The sequence below is a fragment of the Neofelis nebulosa genome, chromosome 11 (assembly GCF_028018385.1).
Source record: "Neofelis nebulosa isolate mNeoNeb1 chromosome 11, mNeoNeb1.pri, whole genome shotgun sequence".
Taxonomy (NCBI): Eukaryota; Metazoa; Chordata; class Mammalia; order Carnivora; family Felidae; genus Neofelis; species Neofelis nebulosa.
In genome coordinates this window covers 65,250,195-65,262,291 of record NC_080792.1, presented here as the reverse complement: position 1 = coordinate 65,262,291, position 12,097 = coordinate 65,250,195, and the positions used below count along the sequence as shown (strand labels likewise).

The 12,097-nt window shown below is 54.2% G+C and overlaps 1 protein-coding gene across 1 annotated transcript; it reads left to right on the top strand.

Moving 5' to 3' along the window:
• The first annotated feature begins 4,535 nt into the window (after positions 1 to 4,535).
• On the top strand, positions 4,536 to 6,585 carry SDF2L1 (stromal cell derived factor 2 like 1). The gene is made up of 3 exons (XM_058692874.1): positions 4,536 to 4,794; positions 5,193 to 5,389; positions 6,182 to 6,585. The coding sequence occupies exons 1-3, from the start codon at positions 4,575 to 4,577 to the stop codon at positions 6,461 to 6,463; spliced, it is 699 nt and encodes a 232-aa protein (XP_058548857.1). The 5' UTR covers positions 4,536 to 4,574; the 3' UTR covers positions 6,464 to 6,585.
• The last annotated feature ends 5,512 nt before the right edge of the window (positions 6,586 to 12,097 follow it).

Below are 12,097 nucleotides of genomic sequence, written 5' to 3'. Positions count from 1 at the left end.
TTCTTGTCTGGAGATTCCAGCCCCACTTCCGTATGACTGAGCACCTGCGCCTGAAGTAACACCTCCCGCAGGCCTGGCCACAGCCAGCCTTCATGACAGCTGGCCATACCCTGACCCCCCGCCCCCCTCACCTCACATGCATGCTTGAACACAAGTGTCTGCTTATGGTTCTTCTCTGCCCCAGTGTGCACCTTCCTGACTCTTCAAGCCTCTTAGGATTCATGGTGCATTTTCCTAATGGCTCCTGAGCATTGTGGTTCCTGCTTCCAGAGAGCTCCTCCTCTGCCAGGGCAGCAACCTGCTACCTTTGCTGTGCCACACCCTCATGTTCCTATTGGGGAACCATGCATCCTCCCTTTCCTGATATTCCCATGCCTACCTGTCTTCCTAATTTGTATTTCCCAGCTCCCAGCTCCTGAATCTGGAGGATCCAAACTATGGATCGATCACATGAGGGCTCATGGGGGCTCACAGTCTGTCACATGGGGTCACATGGGGGCTCACGGTCTGTCAAGCTGTGGATTGGCTGCTCCAGGCTGGCCATGTGACTACCCTTTCAGTAGTGCCCCTGGCCAGACAGCTTTCTCTGGAAGGGTCTGTGGGCATGGCTGGTGCTGTGATTGGCAGGTCTCATCTCCAAGGTTCTTCTGGGGCTTCTGGCCATCCTGTGCTACCAGCTCAGAACCTGCCTTCTCTCTGCCTTCCCAGGGCAGCCATTTTGTTCCGCTGTTCAGGCATCTTCACCTAGGGAACTGCTCAACCTCTTTCCCCTCCACCCTGTCAAAAGAACATGTGAAGATGCTCCACTCTGACTCGCTGTGTGGGCTGCTGTTTCAGGGATATGGGGGAGGTGTGAGCCACCTGCTCACACAGATCACACAGGTCCCACCTGGGCGTATAGAGCCCAAGTCTGCTCAACCAAGCCTGACCACGCTCAGCACTCCATGTGTGAAGACACAGCCACTGCAGAGCTTCTCTGGAGCCAGTCAGGGAGGAGCTTCCATACCACACCCATGCCCTGTGGTTCAAGGAGAAAGACCTGCTCTGCTGCCAGTCAGAGCAACCGGGGTCCTAAGTTGGTGGATCAGGGACCCATTTTTCCAGAGATCTCTTGTGGCAAGGATCTTTTAGGGCATATGCTCAACTCATAAGGCCCATTCCCTGAGGCCACCCACAGTGTCAGGCCACAACATTTTTGTACCTTTTTGCCATATCACTTGGCCACAGTTGACTAGCCCTCTTGACACATCCCTATTCTAAGCTAGGCCAGTCAGGTGTTTGCCCTAGGAGCTTGCAATTGGGGTGGACTGAGAGATTTTTATTTTTTAAGTTTATTTATTTTTAGTAATCTCTACACCTAACGTGGGGCTCGAACTCACAACCCCGAGATCAAGAGTCACATGCTCTTCCAATTGAGCCAGCCAGGCATGCTGGCATAGACTGGGAAATTCTGGTGCAGTTTGCACTGAGTGCTAAAAACAAGGGTGGACAGTGTGGAGCATCTCCCCCCGACCCACCCCCCTCTGGAGAGGCAAGAAATCCTGTCTGTAGGACAGAACCAGGAGGGGAGCCCTAGGGCTCTCAGAGACAGCAGCTGGCATGAAACCTGCCAGCTTTCCAGGTCTCTCTGCCAAGTCCTCAAGGGAAAAAGAACATACACCCACCCTGGCCTCAGAGGCACATGTCTAGGGAATGTCCCTGGAGTGGGAGCAGCCCCTTTGGGAACCACTGGTACACTGTGCTAAAGACATCTGACTTTAGCTCCTGTATCTGTATCAGGTATCTGTTGCTATGTAACCACTCCAAGGCTTAAGTGGCTTCAAACAAAGTCATCATTTTTCCTGATGCTGGTGGTTGGCAGGCTCAGCTGGCAGTGGTGGAGATAGTTTCTTGTGTGGCTGCTTTTAGCTGGGGACATGGCTGAGACCAGAACATCCCACATGGCCTCTCCCCCTCTAGGATCTCCCCAAGGCCCCTAACCATTCATTCAGTCCTCTGGCCTGCACTTCCTTACAGCACGGTGCAGCAGCTGGCTTCCTAGAGAGACAAATCGAGAACCACTGGTCCTCTTGCAGCTTTGCTCAGAAGCCCCAAAACAGCATTTCTGTGCCATTCTCTTGGTCAAAGCGAATGGCAATGCCTGCCCAGATTCAAGGGGAGGGAAAATGGAGTCCATGTGTTAATGAGAGAAGCAGCTTACGCTTACAGGGATGGAAGGAACTGTTAGTAGCCATATTTGGAGACCAGCTACTACCCCTCCTCCCCATCCATAGCTGATTTCACCTTGAGCAGTCCCTGGAACCAAGTGGAGCAGATCAGATTTTTTTCTGAACCTGAAGACAAACTGTGGCTGGAAAGCAGAAGTCTGTGGAGACACCATAGTCAGCCCTGAGCATCTGCCAGCTGCGGAAGGCAGTATGCAGTGGGGAGCAGGGAAAGAGAACAGCTCCAGCCATGAAGCTCTGAGAAAGTTGATGGAGAGCCATGTTGGTTTCTCCTATTCCAGTTCTTGGGTCTCTGCTGTACTTGGAATTCTGTCTTTGCCTGTCGGGGAGATTGCTTGCTGTGTCCTAACCACCCTCTGGTCTTACATGCAGTGGGAAGCTGTTGGCAGCTTTCAGCAGGTGCCTGGCATGATCTGATATATGCTTTTTTTTTTTTTTTTCAGATTTTATTTTTAAGTAATCTCTACACCCAACCTGGGGCTCAAACTCACAACCCTGAGATCAAGTGTCACACACTCCACCTACTGAGCCAGCCAGGCGCCCCTGATTTTTTATTTTTATTATTTTTAAGTAGGCTCCATGTCCAACTGGGGCTTGAACTCATGACCCTGAGATCAAGAGTCACATGCTCTACTGCTGAGCCAGCCAGGTGCCCTCTGATATATGCTTTTTAAGGTATAAAAAGGTATATATTCTCCCTGTTGAAGAATGACTTGGAGGGGCCGGAGCGATGGAAAGACAGAAATCTGTTAAGAGGCAGTGGTCAATATCTGGAGGGGGGATGGGGTGGCTTGGATTAGGGTGGTGATAAGGAATGCAGGAGAGATGCTTCACAATCTGTTTTAGAGTTAGAGCCACCAATATGTGTTGGATGAGATGCTAGGTATGCGGTAAAGAGAGCAACTGAAGATAAGTCCCAAACGGTGGTGGGGGGGGGGGGGGTGGCGGGAGGGGATGGAGGTACCATTACTGAGACTCCCTCTAGGGAGAGGGAGCAGTTTGAGAGAAGAGACCAAGAATTCTGCTTTGGACATAATAAGTCTGAGATGCTTGTTGGTATCCAAGAGGATATTTTCATTGCTTCCCAGATTACACTCTAGCCCCTCCACCCTGGAGTGGAGGCCCCTCAAGGGCAGGGTCTGCCAATGCCAGGGCATACCTTTAGCAACTTAGACACCCTAAACCCTGAAAGAATCAAGTGTCTTATACCATATGTAATTCAAAATAGAAACAATATTAAACATGAAAACCCCCAAATAACATGTTTCTATAATTAAAATGGCTCTATTCTGGACTTTCTGAACGCAAAATTCTGAATGATTTAATTAAATATAAACTTTTATCCCTGCTTTGTTGCACCCCAAGTGCATGGGTAGTCAGCCCATTGAGCAATGCAGCCCAGAGCCAGTTCCCCAGTGGCCCCTAGCTCGGGGAGTTAAGTCAAGATAAGAATGTTCCACAAATGAATAGTCATATAAGTTTTCCCCCTTGAAGACAGCTGACAGCCCTCTGAGAAGGCAGTGAGACTGGGACCCACTCGTGTCAGAAACCTGGGACACATGGTTACCTACACTTATTTCCCAAACTCACTTGGTTGGCCAGGGCTCTGATTTCCTAAGAAACCTTGGGGTCTCCTGGTGAGAGAACCTATCATCTTCAACACCACAGATCTCTGCTGCCCTCTGCTGCCCGATAGTCGAATGACCAGTGATTCTGCCCTAGAAAAAGTGAGTGGTCAGAGGAATTAAAAACCCACAAAGTCCAGAGACTGAGGTGACCCATTGTCAGGAAGGCAATGACCGAGTAACTGGGGGATTAACTAATCCCGGGTTCCAGGGAATGAAGAGCCAAGTGATCCAATATCTGAGATACATCGACCTTGTAACCACAAAATCTAGTGGTCCGGCAACCTCAAGACCCTGAAGCTGAGGACAAAGAGTCCGAGAGGAAAGATCGTGATTGAAGCCCGAAGATCCAAGATCAAAGGGCTTTGTGAACACGTACCCGCAGGGTCTTGGATTCCCAGCCTGGTGTCCAGGGTCTCAGCGGCCGCTGGGGGGGGGGGGGGGGGCGCCCTCACCTACAGCACGACTCCGCAGCTTCTCTCCTACCACTTGGCGCCGCACCAGCCTTCCCTAGGCATCATTCATTGGTGGGTCCTCGGAAGCGTGGACCAATCAAAACCCTCCTCGTGTCTCCAGCCCCCTCCCCAGTTGCCTCTCTGGAAAGCTAGGGGCGAGTCCCTTCCATGCCGACCCAATGGCAGTGCAGGCGGAGAGCCGTGCTGGCTGGCGATTGGCTGCCTCCAGTGCCTCTGTCATTGGCCGATGGCGGAGACGGAAGCGTCCCATGGGCCCGAGCTGCCGGAGCTCGGCCGGGGCGATGTGGAGCGCGGGCCGCGGCCGAGCTGCCGGACCGGCGCTTGTAGGGCTGCTGCTGACTCTCTTGGTGCCAGGCAGCGGTGCCGCCAAGACCGGCGCGGGGCTCGTGACCTGCGGGTCGGTGCTGAAGCTGTTCAACACGCAGCACAGGGTGCGGCTGCACTCGCACGATATCAAATACGGATCCGGTGCGCAGAGGCCCGTGAATGGGGCATCGTCAGGGGGCGGAGCCCGGGGCTGGGAGTCTGAAGGCTGGGTGGTCGTGGGAAGTCTGCAGAGCCATTGGTCTGGGTGTCACCAGGGAGCCTCACTGGCCGCCTGAAGTTGCTGGGGGGCCCAGGGGGACAAGGACCGGCGGTTTTAAGGGGGTCGTTGGGATATTGGGAGCGAGGAGGGTCGTCCAGGAGCTGCAGGCTAAGGGACTTGAGAGTTCAGCCAGAGACCAAGGGCCAGGGATTGGGGCTGGGAGTGAGCCCTTGGGGTCCCAGGGTTGAGGTTGTTGGGAAAGTTTATGGTGTCCGAGTCAAGTATAGGGAGTTCAGAGGTTGACCGCAACCTCGCGGTGGGGTGGGGTGTCGCCCCACAGGCAGCGGCCAACAGTCGGTGACTGGCGTGGAGGCGTCTGACGACGCCAATAGCTACTGGCGGATCCGTGGCGGCTCGGAGGGCGGGTGCCCGCGTGGGTCCCCGGTGCGCTGCGGGCAGGCGGTTCGGCTCACGCACGTGCTCACCGGTAAGAACCTACACACGCACCACTTTCCGTCGCCGCTGTCCAATAACCAGGTGAGTGGCCGGCCGGGAGAGGTTACTTGTGTTGCGGGGGGGGGGGGGGGGGTGCAGGGACAGAATCTAGACTCCTCTCAGTGACTCTGAGCCTGAGCACTACCTCTGCCGGCGACTGACAGGAAGAGAGATCAGGCTGGATAACTTATTCTCCTGGGGGTGAGTTGGACCCAGGAAGAGGATCCATAAGGTCTTTGGGGTGGGGAACATGAAACCCAGCAGGGGATGAGGAACTCAGGCTGGGTCAGGAAGGATGAGTAGGAGTCCTCTAGGCCACAGAGGAGAGACTAGCGGCTTTGCAGGCCTGGGGAAGAGCTTGTGCTCCAATGGAGTTCACTGGAACTTGGGGAGGGAGAGGTAGAGGGGTGGAGTTGGGGTGGGAGGGGTTTGTGGGGTTAGGGACTGAGTGCTTAGGGGACTTGTCAAAAGAAAAAGTATGAAATTGAGTGAGGGGTTGTTGGACATCATGTTGAGTGAGTCTCAGAGAGGTTAGGAAGGGCAACATGGAGAGAGGAGGAGGCTTTAGCTATGCGGGGGCCTGTGATCACTGTGCAGACAGATGGGGTAGGGTGGACGTGTATTTGAAAAGCCCTTGCTGGGGAGAGCCTACTGGGTGCTGGGAGTGGCGGTTGTAGTGTCCCATTTTGCAGCTATGGAAGCTAAGCTCAGAAAGGTACAGGGAAGGACCCAAGGCCCAGTGTTCTGGGTGTGAGGTTGGTGCCAGACAAATGACCACAGGGGACTCTGTGCCTTCTGTGGTGAACACTGTCCATCTGCCCCCTGCACCCATAGGAGGTGAGCGCCTTTGGGGAAGACGGTGAGGGTGACGACCTGGACCTGTGGACGGTGCGCTGCTCAGGGCAGCACTGGGAGCGAGAGGCTGCCGTGCGCTTCCAGCACGTGGGCACCTCCGTGTTCCTGTCGGTTACCGGGGAGCAATACGGGAGCCCCATCCGTGGGCAGCACGAAGTGCATGGTATGTCCAGTGCCAATACACACAATACGTGGAAGGCCATGGAAGGCATCTTCATCAAACCCAGTGTGGATTCCTCTGCAGGTCACGATGAACTCTGAGTGCCATGGATGGGTGGATGGAGGGCAGAAGGGTGGGGCATCTACAGGACCACTCTTGGTGGAGACTTTGGGTTTGTAGGGGTTTTCAAGTGCCTTTGTGATTAAAGAATGTTAGTCTGTGATTGTGTTTTGCTGTGAGCCTTGGGGTGGCCAGGAGGTACCCAGCTTCCCTGACTGGTTCACTATCTCTTCCTTAGTGCAAAACCCCTTGTCTCCAGCATGGAATGACAGCTAAACCTGTCCAAACCTTGATGCTCTTTCATGTACTCCAGCACTGCCCTGGGCCATCACAACACCCTTCTCTATCCTTAGATGCTCTAATAGCAAGTGACCCCAGTTTCCTAGCCCCTGAGCTTCATCAATCTTCTGTTAAGGGCTATGACCAGGGCCAGGGCCTCAGCAGGATGAACAGTAGGCCCACTGCCTGCCAGCTAGAATGAAGCACAAGTTCTCCAGCGCCCTCATCCTTTGAGGTGGGTCCCTGTTCTCCTGGCACGTCTCCTCTAGCATTTGTGGCAGTCTTGACATTTGTCTTCGATTCAGCACCAAGCCAAGACTGCCCATCTGTTGGAAATTAACATCACAAGTTCCCTCACTCTTGGTGCAAATGGCACCCCTCACACCCTGGCCTGCCTGGGTATGTGGGCATCTCTAGCCCCCATTACAACCTTCCAGGGTCCCAAGGAGATTACAGAACTTCAAAAGATATTGCAAGGGAAAGTAACCACAAAGAACTGCTACCTGCAGATATCTGAGAAGGCTTCCTGGAAGGACAGTCACAATTTGGGCAAGCAAAACATTGCAACTTAAAGGCAGGAACAATAAATAGGAGGGCCCTAATGAAGGGAACAGTTAGTTTTGCTGGTGTGTAAGTGACCTCTAGAGGTTATGGTGGAGACTACAGGCTTCCTGGATTTGCTAAACTTGGCCCAGGTGTGGCTGTTTATATAGGAGGGGAGGGGTTTAAGGGAGCTGCTGAGGGTAGAGAGTGACACTTTTCCTGAATGAAAATACAAGAGCCCAAGGAGATGCTGGGAGTGGCAACTGGTTGGAAGAGGCTTGGAGGAATGTGGGCAGAGCACACTGCAGGTGAGAAATCTGTTGGCGTTATGGGGGTGGGAGAATAGCTCTAGCCAATTGTGAGACTTGAGGGGAGGTGGGTCACATGTAGGTGCTGAGCCATTACTTCTCCACCCTCCCAACCCATGAGCTCCTGCTCTGGTCAAACACAGAGCTCCTGAGCCCTCCACTGCCAAACCTCTCAAACACTGTCTACAAGTTTAACCTCCTCTCCCATCACTCACCTGACCTGTGACAGGATTGGAGTACAACTAGATTAATAGCAGAATCAAACAGTGCACAGCACATAGGAATCCTTGGGGAACCAAGGCTGAAGCTGTGGGAGCATATAAGATAGCTTCAGACAGTATGCAGGACAAGACCAAAAATTAAATTGCGGTAGCAGTAGAGCACTCATTTATTGAACACTGTCAGGTGCTGGGCCAAGGATTTACACAGCATCTCATTTGGTCCTGGCAACAACCCTGAAGCAGGCTCAATTATCATCTTAATTTTGCAGAGGAGGCAGCAAGTTGGTAAAGATTCAAACCCAGCTCTGCCTGCCTCAAAAACATTTACTCTCAGCCATTGGACTGAGAATAAAATGGGGGGCGGGGGCGGTATGGGAAGGGACAGAAGCAATGTAGCCTAAGCATCGCCCCGCCTACACACACACACACACACACTGCAGCTGTGTGAGGGCCAATGTATATCCTTTTGGGTCATCAGCCTCGGTTAGGCACTTAATGAATGCTTATCTACAAAATGTACCCAGGTCGACACCCACTTCCCCATACCTCCCACAGATCCACAAGGCTCCCTGGGCTCCAGGACCGGATCTCTGAAGCTCAGACCTAACCGGCTTGCTTCAGGCAAACCCCGTTCTGGTCAAGCAGGACGATTAGGTGGGGTTTGGTGGGGAGGGGAGCTACCCAGCCGGGAAACCCAATGCAGCTGAATATCAAATCCGGGAGACACAGGGAGGGATGTGAGCACGCAAAACGAAGCAGCTCGGCTCCACAGCAGGCTAGACACAGGTTTCAGGGTTTCAGGATTCTTAGGATCGCAGCCCTCTTCCCAGCGAGCTCAGCTGCGCGGACGCCCCCCCCCCCCCCCCCCCCCCCGCCCCAGACTTCCAAGAGCTCTCGCGGGCGCTGCTCCTAAACTCGCGGAGACTGGAGCCGAGAAAAGGCGGGTAAAATTCCTTTTGATAAGTTATGAATGAGGAGAAAGTGTTTGTAGTACTCATTGTTAAAACCACCGAGCCTGGGACTTGGCCTGCGCCCGGCCAATGCAGGCCCGGAGGCTATTTTGAAATCGCTCCGGTTTTAGCCAATAGGCGTGCGGGAAGAGAAGCCCCGCGTTGGCTCCGGCCAATGAGCGCGGCGTTATGCTAAGAAGCCGGGGGCCGGGCCCCGCCGACTGTCAGCGGGTTAAAGATGGAGCCGGTGAGCAAGAGGGCGCCACGAGGTGCGGGGTCGCCCTGATGGGTACGAGGGGAGCGAACAACCGCTAAGACCTTTCTCCTGCTAACCTTCCGCGTCCTGTCCTGGCCTGGTTCGAAAGGTGTGTCCCGCCGCGTGAGTAGCAGGGTCCGAGGTGGAGAGCACAGGCAGGGCGGCCCTACCCGGTGGGACTGTGCTGAGGGGCGCAGCCCGGATCCCTGGCGCCTTCTCCGCAGGGGACTCCAGCAGGGCGGGAAGCCCCCCCTCGTTCTTTTGCTTCGCTCTGGGCCTCCAGGCAGATAATCTTTAGGACTGAACACGGAGCGGAGTTGGGGACTAGGGGCCAGGGATGGGGGCGTAAGCCGACAGGGGCGCGTGGATCGGAATGGGGCCACCCTCCTTCTCTTGCAGCCCTGGGTCGAGTGAGGGAGTAGGGTCGTCGGGGTGTACCCACCCTCGCTCCGTGCACGAGTGGGCTTCGGACTGCGGTGGAGCGCGGGCCCCTCTCCTTTGTGTGTTTAACCCCTCTCCCGTCCTCTCCCGCTCCTGGGTTGGAGCTACCCCTCAGTCTGGGGTTTCTCCCGCACCGCAGTGTGGAGAGTGCCTGGGGAAAGTCCCAGACCTTCTGACTATCTCCAGGACAGCAGCCCTGTTGAAATCCTCTTCCCCTCCCTGTGGTCTTGAACAGGGATTCTAGCCCCACCCACCCACGGTTGAGCTTCCCGCTCTGCACTTACTGGGGACCATGCGGGTCTCCCCTGCTGGCCCCAGCTGCTCTGACGAGGTTGCACTACTGTGCTCTGAGAAGCAGTGCAATGATATTGTCAAAGCATCTGGGACCAGCCTTGGGGACCCCCCCCCTTCCCCACACCACAACCCTCCTCAGGCCGGGCCCCTTGGGCCTGCAGGCCCTCCCCTCCCCCCACCTCCCTCCCCAGCTCACTCCCTTCTCCATGGAAACTTGAGATCCTGGCCAGGCCTGGGCCTCTAGGGTCAGAGGGCACCCTTCCCCCAGGCCTCAGGGCCCCACCCCAGTGGGCCTGCATTCCAGATCTCAGATCCTCACCGACCACCACCAGGAGAGGCGCTGGCAGGCCTGCCTGACACTCTTTCCCTGTTGCACTACTGTGGGCCACTGGGAAGCAGTGCAATGATGAAAGGGCATCGGTCAGGCCCAACCCACCACCCACAGTGTCTGAGGGGAGGGAGTTTTGCTGCCTCGCTCCACTTCCTAGCAGGAGCAGGTGTGGAACTGGGCTGGACCCTCCATCAGAGGATTAGGTGAGTGCAGAACTGGGGGATCATCCCACAAATTCTCCTTCTGGGATATTGCTGGACAGGAGCAGGGGCAGAGGCCCTGGGATCAGAAAAACTCTGGTTTGAAGAGGATCTTTCCACACCAACTCCCTGGGTAAGACTGGGGACTCCAGGTTTGGTCAGGGCTTTGTGGAGAAATGAAGATTCACTGTATTGCATGAAGGGTATCCCAGGGTCTGGCTCAGACCCAGCTCAACCTTGACCATGTGCAGATGAACTGCACCCAGGCCTCCCTGAGGGCTTGGGGAGGGTCAGGCTCTGGAGAGAACATTGTCCTGGGATCTTAGGAGCAGCACTATCTGGGCTGGGTGGGTGGACTTGGGATATACAGACCACAGGTGATGCCCATCAACCATGTCAGCTTGTTTTCTTACAGGGAGGTGTGCTGCCCTGAGACTGCAGAGGGGACCAAGAGATGCCTGGCATGCCCATCCTAACAGCTACAATTAAAGGGATTGTCAAAGAGCCAGGCCCCAGGCATCCTTGCAGGGCCGGCTCCACCATCAGGACCTGACACAATGCAAAAGGCTTTTCTGTGCCCAGTGACAGTTATTCAAGCCTGTCTCCTTTAAGAGGAGGACCAGGTTTCCAGATGGGCCTTTGGGAATACCCCTCACTCCTGGCTGAGCACATCAAGATGCCAGCTTCACCCCACCCTGAGGGTAGAAGCCCGGGCATGCATGCTTGGAAGTGGCCATCCTTCTGTGTAGATTCTGTGCCCACTGCCTGGAGACTCTCATACATCTGTCTCTCGCCCTTGCTGGGGGATGTTTGTGAACTCAGGGTTCTGCTCAAATGTTCCGTCCTAGGGGAAGCCTTTCCTGGGCTCCACAACATCCAATATTCCTCCAGCAGAGTATGTTAGATTGAAATTTCTCCTTGTGGCTGAAGTCCTCATTAGACCCTGAGGGCAGGGACAATATCCCTTTTTATATCTCTCTTGGCAGTGCCTGGCACAGAGGAGGGGACTGATACAACTTAAAAAAATACAAATAAGTACATAAAGTGTAAAGTATTATTAGCAGAACATGGGGGAAGATTAATTAGGGGTCTACTCTACCCCTCAGAGGATGCTTCTGCTGTTTATAAAAAGGCACATACTACATATTTCAAAGTAAAGTCTCATTTTAAGTTACACAGGGTCAGGAAGCAGGATGAAGATTTGAACCCAGGTGTATCTAAGTCTATTTGTCCTCCTAGGCTAGAACATTTTTCCTCCTTGGTTGTTTCCATCTTGCTCTCTGACCTCAAAGCAGGAGGAAGTGAGGGCCCGATGTTGGGGACAGCAGAGCCTAGAGGGTTGGTGGCTTGGTGGTGGGAGGTGAAAATTGTCTAGACTTATCAGGTACACTCCATGGATTGTTGGGGGTGAAGGGCGGTGGAGGTAATAGGAAGGAAGCAATCCAGGGTGCACCCCCCTGTTAGTGGTTGGGGTGGATGGTGGTGTCATCGCTGACCAAGTAGGAGAGGAGAAAAGAAGCAGGTTTGGGGTTGGGAGAGAAGAACCTATATGCCAATCTTATGTGTGCATCATGAGATGCCCCCAAAACTTCCCCATCGGACACTTGGATGTGGTTCTAGAACTCAAGGAAGGTCTGAGCCTGAGATATAAGTTAGGGTGAGTTAAGTCAGCCCTGAGTTGGAACCTCAGAGTGAGCTAAATTGTCCAAGATGGTACCATGAAGATAGGACCTTCTTAAACCCATAAGGAGCAGCTAGATGCTGAAGAGGCAACATAAAGTATTGAGCAAAGTAACACAAAGTATTGAGTTATACAGGGGAAGAGAGAAGATAGAAGCTGGGGAGGGTGGGT

Excerpts from the sequence above, each read along its gene's own strand:
- SDF2L1 (XM_058692874.1), top strand. The coding sequence starts at position 4,575 with ATGGGCCCGAGCTGCCGGAGCTCGGCCGGGGCGATGTGGAGCGCGGGC. Across the intron at positions 4,795-5,192 it reads CGATATCAAATACGGATCCG|GCAGCGGCCAACAGTCGGTG; the intron begins GTGCGCAGAGGC and ends GTCGCCCCACAG. Across the intron at positions 5,390-6,181 it reads CGCCGCTGTCCAATAACCAG|GAGGTGAGCGCCTTTGGGGA; the intron begins GTGAGTGGCCGG and ends CTGCACCCATAG.